This window comes from Pteropus vampyrus, unplaced genomic scaffold (assembly GCF_000151845.1).
Source record: "Pteropus vampyrus isolate Shadow unplaced genomic scaffold, Pvam_2.0 Scaffold28, whole genome shotgun sequence".
Classification (NCBI taxonomy): domain Eukaryota; kingdom Metazoa; phylum Chordata; class Mammalia; order Chiroptera; family Pteropodidae; genus Pteropus; species Pteropus vampyrus.
Genome location: NW_011888809.1, coordinates 198465 through 214724, shown reverse-complemented (window position 1 = coordinate 214724; position 16260 = coordinate 198465). Strand labels below are relative to the sequence as shown.

The following is a 16260-nucleotide window of genomic DNA, read 5'->3' as shown; positions in this document are numbered from 1 at the left end:
ATTTCTTTTTAAACTTACTGATTATTTAGAAGTGTGTTGTTTAATTTCTATATATTTGTGAATTTCCCTGGTTTACTTCTATTGTTGATTTCTAACTTTATTATATTGTGTTTGGAGAATATACTTTTTATGATTTTTATCTTTTTAAATCTACAGAGGTTTGTTTTTTGCCCTAACACATGGTCTATTCTGGAACATGTTCCATGCGTACTTCAGAATAATGTATATTCTGTTGTTGTTGAGTATTCTCTGATATCTATTAGGTTTAAATGGTTTATAGTGTTTCTCAAGTCTTCTATATTATTATCGATTTTTTGCCTAATTTGAATTCTGTGAATTTGAATACTGTAAATAGATTGATAGACCACATATGTGCCTTTCCATGAGTTCAGTGCTTGGATGAAAGAGGGCCTTGCAGTCTTCAGTGAGGCTCTCAAGGCTTTCTTAGAGAGTTGCCAAGGGATGGAAGAGTCAAGGTCATTAAATATATATTTCTAATTCCACCTTGTCTTCATTCTACAGTCAATCTGAATTCAGACTATGCCAGAGAAGGCCAAAATATCTTGTTCCCAGTGCCAGAATTTTCCCTTAATAGAAATATAAATGAATAAGTCTGGGTTCTACAGAGGAATAAAACCAATAGGATATATCTATATCTAGTGCTTTCTATCTATCATCTATATCTATCTATCTATCTATCTATCTATCTATCATCTATCTAATCTATCAATCTATCTTTCCAAATATAGATATAGTCTATTGGTGTCTTTCTAAGAAATTATCTGTTTCATCTAAGTTATCTGTTTTTATTGACAGTTATTGTGTGTGCGTGTATGTGTATATGTGTGTATATATATATATTATATATATAATATATATATATTATCTCCCTTTTTCTCTTAAGAAAGAGAAAAAGAGGGAGAGGGGAGTGGGGCGGGGGGGAGAGAGAGAGAGAGAGAGAGAGAGAGAGAGAGAGAGAGAGAGAGAGAGAGAGGTATTGAGAGGAATTGGCTTATGCAGTTATGAAAGCTGACACGTCCCAAGGTTTGCAGTCACCAAAGCTAGAGACCAGGAGAGCCAATGGTTAAGTTCTCGTCCAAGTCTGAGTCCAAAGGCGGGAGAAGACTGATGTCCCAGCTTAAAGACAGTCAGGCAGAGAGAGTGAGTTCTCCCTTACTCTTCCTTTTCATTCTATTTAGGCCTTCAATAAATTGGACAAACCTACCAACATTAGGGAGGGAAATCTGTTTTACTTACTCTACTGCTTCAAATATCAATTTCATCCAGAAACACCTTCACAGACACACCCAGAATAATGTTTAAGCAAATAACCCCATGGCTCAGTCAAGTTGACATATAAAATTAACTATCCCAGTATATAAGTGAAAGATGAAATGTCCTTCCAAGGTCTACAATGCCTAGATTATAGGAGGTTTTACCTATATCAATATTTCTAATTGTTTCTTTTTCTTTTTTGGTACCCTGGAGGTTTTCTCACCTCAGCACAAGTTATCATAATAAAATGAGAAATAAGTAAGAGATTGTATAAAGTGAGAGAAGATCACTTAGGAAAAGGAAAACCAGTCAAATCTCAGGCATATCAATTTTAGGGTGGAGGAAATATAGAAGTTGAGATCAAGCCTTAAAGACAAGGCTTCCTGGGATGCAAGACTTTCAGTGCTAAAACCAAAACAGTCCTAGATAACCTGGGACAATTGGTCAACCTAGAACTTGAATCCCCTTAGAAAACGTATAGGTTCCCCTAGTGGTATGAGAACTCCAATTTGAAGATTGCTGTTCTAACAAAAATATCTTTATAGTAACTTCAATTTACACTAACCACGCTCTCCTACTTTATGTTAATTACTATACGCTTAGTAAAACTTTATTGACAGAGTAAATGGAAGCTCTCTAAGCATTTGGCATCCAGTTGGAGCAGTGATATTGCAATGCAGTTGTTTTAGTTTGCTAGTTGTTTTCTATTGTAGATCTTATCTACCACACACTCTTCTCACCCCCCCACTACTCCAAACCTGGGCAAGAACAGTGTTCTATTTCTTTCCAAAGCTATATAACATGTTCTCTCCAGAAATCTGCAAATGTTTGTTGAGAGGATGAATGAATGGGTGAATCGATAGTTATCTAAGTAAATTTGACCTTTGCAGTTTTCTTTATCTTTTCTTTTCTGTTTAGGTTGTACCTTATCATATGGTAAGAAGGGGCAGGAAGGGCCTGCTTGCACAACTACTTTGAGTATTCTTGGAGAAATCATGATTACAAGAGATAACTGCAAATAGATAGATATTCACAAAGGAAACAAAGATAAAGTCTAGAATCCAAAATAAACCAGTTTCTAATTTCTTGCCAGGAAAATTTTAAACTGGATTACTAAACAGAAGGTACATGAACTCTTAGAAAGGAAATGGATGATCACAATGGCCAGAGTGGGTTAGAATAAAAAACTTGTAGAGAACATACAGCCATCTGGAAGTAGCATGCAGTATTCTTTCGTTATCTGCTGGGGCGGGGGGTACGTTTTAAGACCTCTAGTGGATGCCTGAAACTGAGCCCTATGTGTGTGTGTATATATATATATATATACACACACACACACATATATATATGCACACATACACATACATACATATATATACATATACATATTCGGTTTCTTAAAGGGGTGTGTTAAAATATATATACACACACACATATATATAGTATCAAACTCTATATATACTATTTTTTCTCTAAACATATATACATACACTCTACGGCTTCTCATTGGTGTATCCTATTTGCCAGCATCGCTACTCTTGTGCTTTGGGGCCGTTATTAAGTAAAATAAGGGTTACTTGAACACAAGCACTAAAATACCATGACAGTTGATCTGATAACTGAGACAGTTACGGGGTGACTAAGGGCCAGGTGGCATGTAGAGCATGGATATGCTGGACAAAGGGATGATTCACCTCTAGGACAGGATGAAGTGGGATAGTACAAGATTTCATCATACTACTCAGAACGGGGTGCAATTTAAAACTTATGAATTGTTTATTTCTGGAATTTTCCATTTAATATTTTCAGAACATTGACTGCAGGTAGCTGAAACACAGAAAGTGAAACTGTTAAGGGGGAACTACTGTGTATGCTATGTCATCAGTTATATCTGGCTTTTCACTTTCTGGGATAAAAACTGTGCTCTTGACCATGCCAACTAAAACACAATAGCCTGAAGTAAGTGCCAGAATGCCAATTTATAAATTTACCCTAAAAGAGGAGCTCACACAGATGGGAAATAATTAGTATATTCTCTGTCCATAGCCTAGCTATTTGGGAAGTCAAAATGTAATTAAAATTCACATCATTGATTGACCATGAGAAATCATAATTGCAAAGACTGCCCTACTGCTTTCAACAATATCAATATTCTCAAATCACAGACCTGCCTGGGAGTCAGAAAGATGCTTGATGCATGGTCTCAGAACAAGGGAAGTTTGGCAAATTAATAAATTGATTACCTAATAGCACTAAGCTAAGAGAGTTAGCTCCATTCATCTCAATAGAAATACTCAGTCTATTAGCAAAGCTCTATCTTTTCTGAATAGTAGTGGTGGAATGAGTATTACTGGATTGGCCTTTGTGACTCCAAAGTTGACTGACATTCTCTCATACTAGCTGCCATGAAGATTTGCTAGATGGGAATTGAAATTTGCACTGCTATGCTCTGATCCACTGTGAGTTGCTTTTGCAGTTCAGCAATGCAATTTACCTTATCTCCAAAGGCTTGTAGGTACCTTAATATAGTCTGTATGTACATATCACATAAATTTTTCCCATATTTCTCATATTTCCTACTTTGTAAATGAGATTTCTAGCCTGGAAATCACAATAACCCCTATGTATTTGATTTTATCAAGGCTTTTGGCAGAGTATTGTGGTGGAAAGTGTGAGCAAGTCTGTTGAACTCCTTTTTTTTTTGCCTTTTATCTCTTATTGTTTTTTGCAGTATACAAATAATGTACAAATAAATTCCATTTTATAAAATCAAAACAATATAGAAGTATACAGAGTAAGATTTAAAAGTTGGCCTTGACACTCTTCCTATTTTTATTCTGCCCAGGAATGTCCACTGTTAGTCCTTTATTTTTTAATATATCTAGTATCTTGAGTTTATTAATTATAATTCAGTACCTTTGCTTATATATCTGTATTTAATCTATTCGGTTTCTTAAAGGGGTGTGTTAAAAAATCAACTATAATTTTTGATTATCTATTTCTTCCTGCATTTCTGTCAGTTGTGGCTTGATGTATTTTTGAGGCTGTATTATTAAGTGCAAAAATATGTTTGTGATGATTGAGACTTTTTTTCTGTTGTTTCTCTTATATAGCAAAACACAATAAACTTAAAAGGCAAACCAACCAAGCTTTCTTCTCAAGAAGTTAGAAAATGAACCCTAGGGCAAAATTGAAGAAATGAGAAGAAAGAAAATAAAAATAAGGGCAAAAATTAATGAAATGTAGATTTCAAAAGAATGTAGATTCATACCCATTAAGATAGCAATTATAAAACAAAAACAGAACAGAAAATAATAAGTGTTGCAGAGAATGTGAAGAAATTGGAACCCTGTGCACTGCTCATGGGAATTAAAAGTGGTGTACCACTATGGAAAACAACATACAAGTTCCTCAAAAAATTAAAAATAGAATTACTGTGTGATCCAGCAATTTCTGGGTATATACACAAAAAGATCAGAGGCAGGTTCTCAAAGAGATATTTGTATACTCATGTTCATAGCGGCATTATTCGCAATAGCCAAAAAGTAGAAACAACCCAAATGTCCATTAGCAGATGAATGGATAAACAAAATGGGTTCTATATATACAATGGAATATTATTCAGCCTTAAGAAGGAGGGAAGTTCTGATACATGCTGCAGTATGGATGAACCCTGCTATGTGAAATAAGCCAGTCACATAAGGACAAATACTGTATGATTCTACTCATAAGAGGTACTTAGAGTAGTTAAATTCACAGAGATGGACAGTTCAGTGGTGGTTGCCAGGTGCTGGGGGTAGGGAGAATGGGGAGTTATTGTTTAATGAGTACAGAATTTTAGTTTTGCGAGATGATAAATGTAGATGGATGGTGGTGATGTTTGACATTCAACAATGTAAATGTACTTAATGCCACTGAACTGTACACTGAAAAATGGTTACTATGGTACATTTTATGTTATGTATTTCATCACAATTTTTAAAAAGACATAGAATATTAGAAAAACTCAGAGGCTGATCTTTGAAAAGATTAATAGGCTAAACACGCTTCTGGAGACACTGACAAAGAACAAAAGGAGAGTTGAGTACAAATAAAAAACAGAACAAAAAAAAGAGGAACTATCTAGAGACATAATGGAGATGAAAAAATAATGAAAGAGGGCTCCCATTTGGGGCTGGAAGTAGTGAAACTTATAGGGAACTTCTAAAGCACCTGCGGCACTAGGAGTGGTATGAATGGCTGTTCCAGAAGGGAAGGGAGAGGCTGCTCTTCTTGCCCCACACTACTACTAGATGAAGTAGATGACTGTATAGAAAAATATAAAATACCAAATACTTATAAGAAGAAATAAGGAACTTAATAAGAAACTAAAGAAATTGAGATAGAAGTTAAAATTTCTTCTCCTCTCTACCAGAGAAAAAACCCAGGCCCAGTGGTTTTACAAGTATGTTTTACCAAACTTTTGAAAAAGAGTTAATTTCTATCTTATGTAACAAGTTGTTTCAGAAAATAGAAAAAGAGTGAGAGCTCCCTCAGCTCATTGTATGAGATTAGTGTAAATTTGGCTCTAAAACCAAATGATAAGAGTTAAAGAAAAGAAAATTATAATCTCATAATCCTAATAACATATTAACTAAATGATGAGGACAGTTTATTTTAAAAATGAATCACAAGCAGGTGGGATTTATCACAGGAACTCAAGGAAGATTGATCTTCAGAAAATCTAAGGACACAATTAAACATATTAACAGACTGAGGGAGAAAAACCACGATTATCTCAATCGATTCAGAAAAACATTTGATAAAGTTCGACACCTATTTATGATTTTAAAAAACACCGCAAACCTCTTAGCAAACAAAGCATAGAAGACGACTTCCTTAATTTGCTAAAGGTCATATATCAAAAACCTATAGCAAATATATTGTGCTTAACGGAGAAGTTGTAGATACATTTTACTTAAGATTAGGAGAAGAAAAGAGTGCCCACTATCACTGTTTCTGGTTATCATAGCGCTGGAAGCACTTGTCATTGCTCTGTGGAAAGAAATAAGAATTATAAAGATTAAAAAAGAAGAGACTAAATTGTCATTATTTCATCTACTTAGAAAATCAACAGAGTATTAAGACTAATAAAGTTCAACAAGGTTGCTGGATTCAAAATAAACTTTAAAGATTTAATAACATTTCTCTATAGCAGCCATACAATAAAAATAAAAGCATTTGTAAGAGCAACAAAAACTATGAACTATTTAGTTCAATAAAACTGTGAACTATTTTACTAAAGCAATACATAGACATTCATGGAATAAAGTATAAAGCTAATAAAGGATGTAGAAGATGATTGGAATAAAGTGAGACATTCTGTGTTTTTGGAAGGATTGACTTAAAAGTATCAGGATGGCAAACTTCTCAAATTAACCAGCTGATTCAATGAAATCTCAATGAAAATTTCAGTTGAATTTTTAGGAACCAAAACTTTCTCTCAGATCTATATGGAAAAATAAGGGTCCAGAAATAACTGAGTCAACCTTGAAAAATAACAGTAAATAAGGGAGTTTTATCCTACCAAATATTAAAACATGCTACAAAGTCATAATAATAAAAGCAGTGTGATATTGGCTCAGACACAGACAAAAAGATCAGTTCAACAGAACAGAGAGTTTACAAATTGACCTATATATAAATATGGAAACTTAATATAAGGTAAAGTGAGAGTTGCGACTAAACAGAGAGAGAGAATGAACTGTTTAGTTGATGATGTTGGGAGATAATAAAACTGGCTCCCTACATGGAGAAAAATAAAACAGAATCTCTATCAAGCACCAGACACCAAGGGTGCTTGAACTCATCAGTAATCAGAGAACAGCAAATTTAAACGGCAACAAGATCACCCTTTATACCACTTTGACTATAGAACTAGGGATGTGGTTAATACCAAATGGTGGTGAGGATGTGGAGCTCTTGGGCCCTGTGCAGTGCTGTTGAACATGCAGACTCTGTAGTTCCTCTGGATGGCACCCTGGCAGTGTTGAGTCAATTAATCCAGCATTCTGCTTCTACTTTTTAAAACCCTTACCTGGATCCATGAGGAGACATGAAATGGTATTCATGACAGCATTGTTTGGGGTGATGGAGAGCTGGAGGCAAACTGGATGTTATCTCTGGGGCTCTGAGTGCTCAAAATGTGATAGGTGTACACTGTGGCGTACTCTGCAGCAGTGAGAAGCAAGGGACTTAAAACAGGACAAAATGGAAGAAGTAACAATAAAATATATAATATAATACAATACAATGCCTAATAAATAAGTAGTATTGTATTACATATTTATAATATAAAATGTATTAGCATTTTACCGAATTTAAAATTCACACCGCAATGCATATGATTCAGTAACACATGCTACATTAGTTATCTGTTACTGCTTACCACACTACTATCAAACTTAAACAGCAGTAAATCTTTAGTATCTCTCATGGCTTTTGTGGGTCAGAAATTGTATGGGTTAGAGCAGCTTAGCTGGGTGAGTGAGTGGCTTGGGGATTCTCATGGGTTGCACTCAAACCATTGGCTGGGGCTGCAGTCATCTGAAGGCTGGACTGGGGCTGGATGCACTCACATGGGTGCAAGTTAGTGCTGGCTGTTGGTGAGAAGCCTCAGTTCCTCACCACATGGGCCTATCCTCGGAGCTATTTGAGTATCTTCATGACACAGCAGCTGGATTCCCCCAGAGTGAGTGTTACAAGTGACCTGAGTCATCTGAGAGAGAGCAAGGAGGAAGCTACAGTGTCTTGTATAACCTAGTTTCAGAAGGTACATGCCAGCACTTCTGCCACATTCTATTTGTTAGAAGCAAGTCACTAAGTCTGGCCCCCACTCATAGGGAAGGGATTAGGCTCCACCTTTTGAAAAAAAAAAAGATGTCAAAGAATTTGTGCGCATATTTTTAAACTACCACACATGCTAGCAAAAGAATTTACAGTAAGCAGTTTGGAGTGGTTGCACTCCAAAGAATACTGGGAATAGGATAAAAGAAAATAGAAAGAAGGTAGAGAGGGAGGGAGGGAGGGAGGGAGAGAGGGAGGGAGAGAGGAAAGCTAATAAGTGGCCCTGTGTGTACCAAAGACAATAGTGTGTCATGAATCGAAGTGTATGTTTAATTCTCTGCGTCCTGAATAAAAAATAATAATAAAATAAAAACTGTGTGTGTACCTTTCAGTTTCCTTTCTATATGTTCACATAAACACATAAACCTTCACACTTACAGTTTGTGTTTTCTGCTGTTTTTGATCCTGGCTGGGATCTTATTATACATATTGATCTACAACTAGATTTTTTCAGTTAATTATACATCTTGGAGAGTTTTTTCACGCCATTATACAGAGGTCTGTCTTATTCTTACTATTTCTGCATATCATTCCATAGTATGGATGTACCAAAGTTTATTTAATCACTTCCTTATTGGTGGACATTCAGGTCGATTTTACTTGTCTTCTTTTTTTCCTTTCTCTCTGGTTGGAGGGTGTCTCTCTGACTGTATCTACAACCACCTTTGTTTCTCTGTCCTCTCTGCACTTTTCCTTTACTTATTTTGTCTCCACTGGAGTTCAAGATTGAGGGACAAGGGACATGCGAGACGATTCTGCTGCAAGCAGAGGTTGTAACTCGGAGGCAAGCAGGAGCCACTGTGGCGAGCTGGCTATATCCTCAGCCTGCCTCCCTCTAATTTGCTGTATGGAGGATACAATGCTACTGGGCAAACACCTGGTCTTCACCTTCAAAGAACTTAGATTTTGCATTGGGGACAGATAGGTGAGTAACCCCACCCGAGGCAGAACAGCATAGGGTAAGAGGCAGCCTTCCAAGTTCACTGGCTGCCCGGGTTCCCCCCCCGCCACCCCCATCACTTACTAGATATTTGACATTAGGCAAGTTATTTCACCTCCCAATACCTCGGTTTTCTCATATGTAAAGTGAGGATGTGAGAGTCTATTTTCTAATAAAATCTATCTGAGAAATAAATAAGATAATACATATAAAGTGCTTAGCACAGTGCCTGACATGTAGTGATCTGAGAACACTGAACTGTTAGAAAGCTAGCCAGGGGATGGTCGTGCATGAACCAGGGCACCGACCAAAAAGGGAGCCGTGGGCTCTGGGCTCTGTGCCATCACAGACGAAGGGTATAGCCCACAGGATGGGCAGAGCTGGAGGAAAGTATTCCAAGGGGATGAAAAGGTAAAAGGAAAAGCACTGGGTAGAAAATAGGAGGTATGTTTGGAGATTGGGGAGCAAGTGTCCTGTGGCTAGAAAGTCATGTTTACGAGCAAGGGGAGAAAAAGTCCTTTCAGGGATGTGGGCAGGCAGGCTTCTGGCACAGAGATGGAAGTTCAAGTCCCTTCCATGGACTTGAACCCCAAAGCTGAAGTTGCAGGTCTATCATAGGACTTCTGTCAGGGTCAGGCAAGGCTCCAGGAAGGAAGCTCCCTTCCCACCATCCTCTTGCCTTCTTCAGTGGGGACCTCCTCCCAGAGCTTGGCCACTCCCAGCATCCAACACCCCCACCCCTCAGCTGGTTGGGAGGCAGGCAGGAGGCTTTTCGCGGGGGCTGTGCCGGGTGGGCGGTTTTCCCAGAGCAAGGAGCAAGGCAAGACTGAATTGGCGCCAGCTCCCCCAGATATAGACGTTACTGGTTGGATGACCAGCCTGCCCCAGCTAGCTTGAGCCCAAGGGCTCCCTCAGGCACTGTGTTCCTGTCCTGGGGGCTGTGACACCACATCCCAGGGGTGCAGCATGTCACAGAGGGAGGCAAGAGGGGCACCAGCCATGCCCAGAGTGGGGCAGAGCCCAGGGAAGGCCAGGCCAAGGTTCCTAGCAGGCCCTGACAGGAGGAGGAGCCGCCTGAGCCGGACGAGGCAGGACCTGTGGGAAGAGACCAGCTGGAGCAACCAAAGATGGAGCAGAGTTGCCCCTGGCCCGAGAGGGGCCAGGGCCAGGAGCCTGGCTGGAGGCAGGGTAAGGAAATACGGGCCTTGCAGAGGGCACTGGGAGGCGAGGGGTGGAGGGGCTGAGAAGTCACTTCTGATGGCAGAGCCTCACTGGTCCCTTTGACTCCAAGGCTCCATGCTGGGGTGGCTAGGATAATTCAGAGCAGTTAAGTCAGTCTTAACCAGAGTGTACCTCAGATAACTGGCCCAACTCACTTCTCTCAAGGAAACGGAGGCCTGGAGAGTTATCTGTTACTGCTTACCACACTACTATCAAACTTAAACAGCAGTAAATCTTTAGTATCTCTCATGGCTTTTGTGGGTCAGAAATTATATGGGTTAGAGCAGCTTAGCTGGGTGAGTGAGTGGCTTGGGGATTCTCATGGGTTGCACTCAAACCATTGGCTGGGGCTGCAGTCATCTGAAGGCTGGACTGGGGCTGGATGCACTCACATGGGTGCAAGTTAGTGCTGGCTGTTGGTGAGAAGCCTCAGTTCCTCACCACATGGGCCTATCCTCGGAGCTATTTGAGTATCTTCATGACACAGCAGCTGGATTCCCCCAGAGTGAGTGTTACAAGTGACCTGAGTCATCTGAGAGAGAGCAAGGAGGAAGCTACAGTGTCTTGTATAACCTAGTTTCAGAAGGTACATGCCACCACTTCTGCCACATTCTATTTGTTAGAAGCAAGTCATTAAGTCTGGCCCCCACTCATAGGGAAGGGATTAGGCTCCACCTTTTGGAAAAAAAAAAAGATGTCAAAGAATTTGTGCGCATATTTTTAAACTACCACACATGCTAGCAAAAGAATTTACAGTAAGCAGTTTGGAGTGGTTGCACTCCAAAGAATACTGGGAATAGGATAAAAGAAAATAGAAAGAAGGTAGAGAGGGAGGGAGGGAGGGAGGGAGAGAGGGAGGGAGAGAGGAAAGCTAATAAGTGGCCCTGTGTGTACCAAAGACAACAGTGTGTCATGAATCGAAGTGTATGTTTAATTCTCTGCATCCTGAATAAAAAATAATAATAAAATAAAAACTGTGTGTGTACCTTTCAGTTTCCTTTCTATATGTTCACATAAACACATAAACCTTCACACTTACAGTTTGTGTTTTCTGCTGTTTTTGATCCTGGCTGGGATCTTATTATACATATTGATCTACAACTAGATTTTTTCAGTTAATTATACATCTTGGAGAGTTTTTTCACGCCATTATACAGAGGTCTGTCTTATTCTTACTATTTCTGCATATCATTCCATAGTATGGATGTACCAAAGTTTATTTAATCACTTCCTTATTGGTGGACATTCAGGTCGATTTTACTTGTCTTCTTTTTTTCCTTTCTCTCTGGTTGGAGGGTGTCTCTCTGACTGTATCTACAACCACCTTCGTTTCTCTGTCCTCTCGGCACTTTTCCTTTACTTATTTTGTCTCCACTGGAGTTCAAGATTGAGGGACAAGGGACATGCGAGACGATTCTGCTGCAAGCAGAGGTTGTAACTCGGAGGCAAGCAGGAGCCACTGTGGCGAGCTGGCTATATCCTCAGCCTGCCTCCCTCTAATTTGCTGTATGGAGGATACAATGCTACTGGGCAAACACCTGGTCTTCACCTTCAAAGAACTTAGATTTTGCATTGGGGACAGATAGGTGAGTAACCCCACCCGAGGCAGAACAGCATAGGGTAAGAGGCAGCCTTCCAAGTTCACTGGCTGCCCGGGTTCCCCCCCCGCCACCCCCATCACTTACTAGATATTTGACATTAGGCAAGTTATTTCACCTCCCAATACCTCGGTTTTCTCATATGTAAAGTGAGGATGTGAGAGTCTATTTTCTAATAAAATCTATCTGAGAAATAAATAAGATAATACATATAAAGTGCTTAGCACAGTGCCTGACATGTAGTGATCTGAGAACACTGAACTGTTAGAAAGCTAGCCAGGGGATGGTCGTGCATGAACCAGGGCACCGACCAAAAAGGGAGCCGTGGGCTCTGGGCTCTGTGCCATCACAGACGAAGGGTATAGCCCACAGGATGGGCAGAGCTGGAGGAAAGTATTCCAAGGGGATGAAAAGGTAAAAGGAAAAGCACTGGGTAGAAAATAGGAGGTATGTTTGGAGATTGGGGAGCAAGTGTCCTGTGGCTAGAAAGTCATGTTTACGAGCAAGGGGAGAAAAAGTCCTTTCAGGGATGTGGGCAGGCAGGCTTCTGGCACAGAGATGGAAGTTCAAGTCCCTTCCATGGACTTGAACCCCAAAGCTGAAGTTGCAGGTCTATCATAGGACTTCTGTCAGGGTCAGGCAAGGCTCCAGGAAGGAAGCTCCCTTCCCACCATCCTCTTGCCTTCTTCAGTGGGGACCTCCTCCCAGAGCTTGGCCACTCCCAGCATCCAACACCCCCACCCCTCAGCTGGTTGGGAGGCAGGCAGGAGGCTTTTCGCGGGGGCTGTGCCGGGTGGGCGGTTTTCCCAGAGCAAGGAGCAAGGCAAGACTGAATTGGCGCCAGCTCCCCCAGATATAGACGTTACTGGTTGGATGACCAGCCTGCCCCAGCTAGCTTGAGCCCAAGGGCTCCCTCAGGCACTGTGTTCCTGTCCTGGGGGCTGTGACACCACATCCCAGGGGTGCAGCATGTCACAGAGGGAGGCAAGAGGGGCACCAGCCATGCCCAGAGTGGGGCAGAGCCCAGGGAAGGCCAGGCCAAGGTTCCTAGCAGGCCCTGACAGGAGGAGGAGCCGCCTGAGCCGGACGAGGCAGGACCTGTGGGAAGAGACCAGCTGGAGCAACCAAAGATGGAGCAGAGTTGCCCCTGGCCCGAGAGGGGCCAGGGCCAGGAGCCTGGCTGGAGGCAGGGTAAGGAAATACGGGCCTTGCAGAGGGCACTGGGAGGCGAGGGGTGGAGGGGCTGGGAAGTCACTTCTGATGGCAGAGCCTCACTGGTCCCTTTGACTCCAAGGCTCCATGCTGGGGTGGCTAGGATAATTCAGAGCAGTTAAGTCAGTCTTAACCAGAGTGTACCTCAGATAACTGGCCCAACTCGCTTCTCTCAAGGAAACGGAGGCCTGGAGGAATGGGGTGACTATTCCAGGGCCCCGGGGCAGCAGTCAGCATGGGGCCGGGACCTCAGCCTGCGTGATTCAGCCCCGGGCTGGTGTTCTTCCTTTTCACCACAGCTGCCTCTTCCTCTCAGGGCCTGGCCAGGCGAAGGGTCAGCCCTACAGAGCAGGGCGTGGCTCTGTGATCCCTGTGGCCCCTGGGCACCCTGATAAACTGGATTCAGACTGGGGTGTGGGTGGAACAAAGGCTAGGAGCAGGTACATCCTAGCTCCATCGGACCCCAGGCAAGGCCTTCTCTCTACTTCCTCAGCTGTACGGTGGGGCAGGGCCAAGAGTGGACAAACTGAGGGTGAGGCCCTTTGGTCTCTGCTGTTCAGCGCACTGCTACTCTGGCAGGAGACTTTACACTAGAATGTTCTTAGAAGCCGTGGCAGTTGGGGATCTGGTCAGATCCACTCACCAGCGGTCCTCTGTGCAGAGTGAGGCCAGTCCTGAGAACGCGGCACGGGAGCGGAGCCGGGTGAGGACGCTGCGCCAGGCCTTCCTGGCCCTGCAGGCTGCTCTGCCTGCCGTGCCGCCTGACACCAAGCTCTCCAAGCTGGATGTGCTGGTGCTGGCCACCAGCTACATAGCCCATCTCACCTGCACGCTTGGCCATGAGTTGCCTGGCCCCGCCTGGCCACCCTTTCTGCGTGGACTCCCCTACCTGCACCCTCTCAAGGTAGGCCACAGGCCCAGGGCCTTGGGGAAGGGACTTTGGGATAGAGGGTATTGGACTCAGGCCCTCTGCCCTGAGCAGAGCGCTACTGGAACCAGCTGCTTCTTGCTCTCTCAGAAGAGGAGCCAAAGTTGGCTCTTGGGGTGCAGTGAGGGGGGTGAGGATTGGAAATGACTTCATGAGAATGTGGTTCCTCCAAGAGAAGACCCAAAGATTCTGGGGTGCCTTGTGGCAGCGGAGGAAAAGGGGCAGTTTCTAGGGCTGGTGCCTAGGACAGGAAACCACACCTAGGAGAGTCCTAGATTCGGGGAGCATCGTCCCATCGTACCATGACCTGTGTCCTCTGGCCTTGTGTCGCAGGAGAGGTCTCTCTCCGGGAGAATAGCCTAAGAAAGCATCACTCTAGAAGCAACCAAGCTGGGGTGGGGGTGGGGGGCGCAGAGGAGGCGTTGGGAGTTGGGGCAGGCGAGAGCAGGAGCTTCCTGCACGCGCCACTTCTCAGACTGCACCCTACCTTCCCTGCACCTCAGTTTTATTACACGTGAAAGGGAAGATAACATGAGCCTTACTTCTCTTCCAGGGTATGAAATGAGATCGTAAATGAAAGTCTAATTAATAATAAATCGCCATCTCGGTAACAGCTAACATTATTTGGATGCTAAAGTTATGCCGGGGGCTGAGCTCAGCACTTCCGTGCATTCTCATCTTTTAACACACACAAGGACCAAAGGAGGATGAGGAAACCAAAGCTCAGGGAGATTAAGTGGCTAAATGTGGTGTGAACCCAAGGGTGTCTGACTTTGGACCCCCACTCACAGCCACCAAGAAGGTCCAGGGGATGACATGTAAGTTGCTGGTTGCAGAGCATCACTGTGTGTAAAGCTAGGGCTATCTTTGCCCTCTGACGATACCAATGCAATGAGATCAACTTTACTTTTATGGAAGATACTTTTTACCATCTCTCTCCCCTAAACATCATAGTTTTTAAATGTCTTGAAACTTGAGATTTTTTTCTTTCAAGTAAATGTGGCTAAAATGCAAGATTTTGAGATTAAATGGGGCAACTCTGAAATGGTGACAGTGGTACCTGGCGTGGGGGAGGGGCATAGTCATGTCCTAAGTTGCAAATTGGTGGCCAAGGTAAGACCATTGCATGTAGTAGGTATATAATACGCTGAAGAATGAACGAATGAGAGCCTGGTTAGGTCTAGAACACTGGCAGCTCAGTGGGGTGGGGAAGTTAGCCAGGAAGTGTCCCCTCAGCCCCCAAGTGGCAGGGCTGCCAAGAGGAGGGCAAAGCTCAGGGCAGAGTCAACCTGGCGAGTTCTGGAACTGTCCACACTCCTGCTGGAAGGATAGACAATCTTGGGCGGTCCCCAGCTGAGAGGAAATGGGTAGCACTGATATCTGGGGCCAGGGCTGGGCAAGAGTAGGGGTCAGGACTCTTCAGCGTCAGGAGTCTCTCCTTGCCACCGCTCTGCTGCCGTCTCCACTGCCCAGCCCTGGCTGTGACCAGCTCCGCATCCACCTCCCTCTCGACTGGGCTCTCACTCTCCTCAGCTGGCTCCTCATGTGCCTCCCCACCAGGCTCAGGTGGTCAGGAGACTGTATGGCCAGAAGTGGTGGTGAGCCAGAAACTGCTGTGATCAGAGTAGTCACGTCAGGGGAGAGTCTCAGGAGGCAAGGCTAGGGAAGGCCAAGTTTGGAGTGCCAGGGGCTTATTTGTAGGCAGATTGTAGAAATAACTCCAGAGCCAGTGAAGCTTTTTTTTGTACTAGGAACCCACTGAACTCAGGCCACAATAGTGAGCATTACTCACCTTCCATCCCCGTGTCTTTCAGAAGTGGCCGATGCGATCTCGTCTTTATGCTGGAGGCCTGGGGTGCTCTAGCCTTGACTCCACCACAGCCACCACCTTGGGCCAAAGAACGGAAGAGGCAGAAGCCGAGCCCCAAGTACCTGGAGAGGCAGATGCTCTCCTTCCCACCAAGCTACTCTCACCAGCTCTTGATGACAAATGATCGTCACACTCACCCTTTTCTCTTAGGCTGTGACTCAAGCTTATGGACCTGGATTCTCTACCAGGCCCTGCCTGTCTTCACTCTGACGCTCACTCATCAGACCTGACTCAGCTTCCCAGTTCCAGCCCGCAGACCAGGTGAAGCCGCCGGCATATCTGTGATGGAGAGTACTCAAGAGCACCAGGGAGCAGATGCTTATCTTGACAC

At 43.3% G+C, this 16260-nt stretch overlaps 1 protein-coding gene across 1 annotated transcript; it reads left to right on the top strand.

Annotated features, from left to right (window-relative positions):
- Positions 1-12888: 12888 nt before the first annotated feature.
- TCF23 (transcription factor 23) lies at positions 12889-16053 on the top strand. The gene is made up of 3 exons (XM_011356493.1): positions 12889-13110; positions 13793-14035; positions 15874-16053. The coding sequence occupies exons 1-3, from the start codon at positions 12889-12891 to the stop codon at positions 16051-16053; spliced, it is 645 nt and encodes a 214-aa protein (XP_011354795.1).
- The last annotated feature ends 207 nt before the right edge of the window (positions 16054-16260 follow it).

What these genes read in the sequence shown, in the direction of transcription:
- TCF23 (XM_011356493.1), top strand. Translation starts at nt 12,889, where the DNA reads ATGTCACAGAGGGAGGCAAGAGGGGCACCAGCCATGCCCAGAGTGGGG. An exon ending in GGAGCCTGGCTGGAGGCAGG is followed by an intron (nt 13,111 to 13,792) that starts GTAAGGAAATAC and finishes TCCTCTGTGCAG; the next exon opens with AGTGAGGCCAGTCCTGAGAA. An exon ending in CCTACCTGCACCCTCTCAAG is followed by an intron (nt 14,036 to 15,873) that starts GTAGGCCACAGG and finishes CGTGTCTTTCAG; the next exon opens with AAGTGGCCGATGCGATCTCG.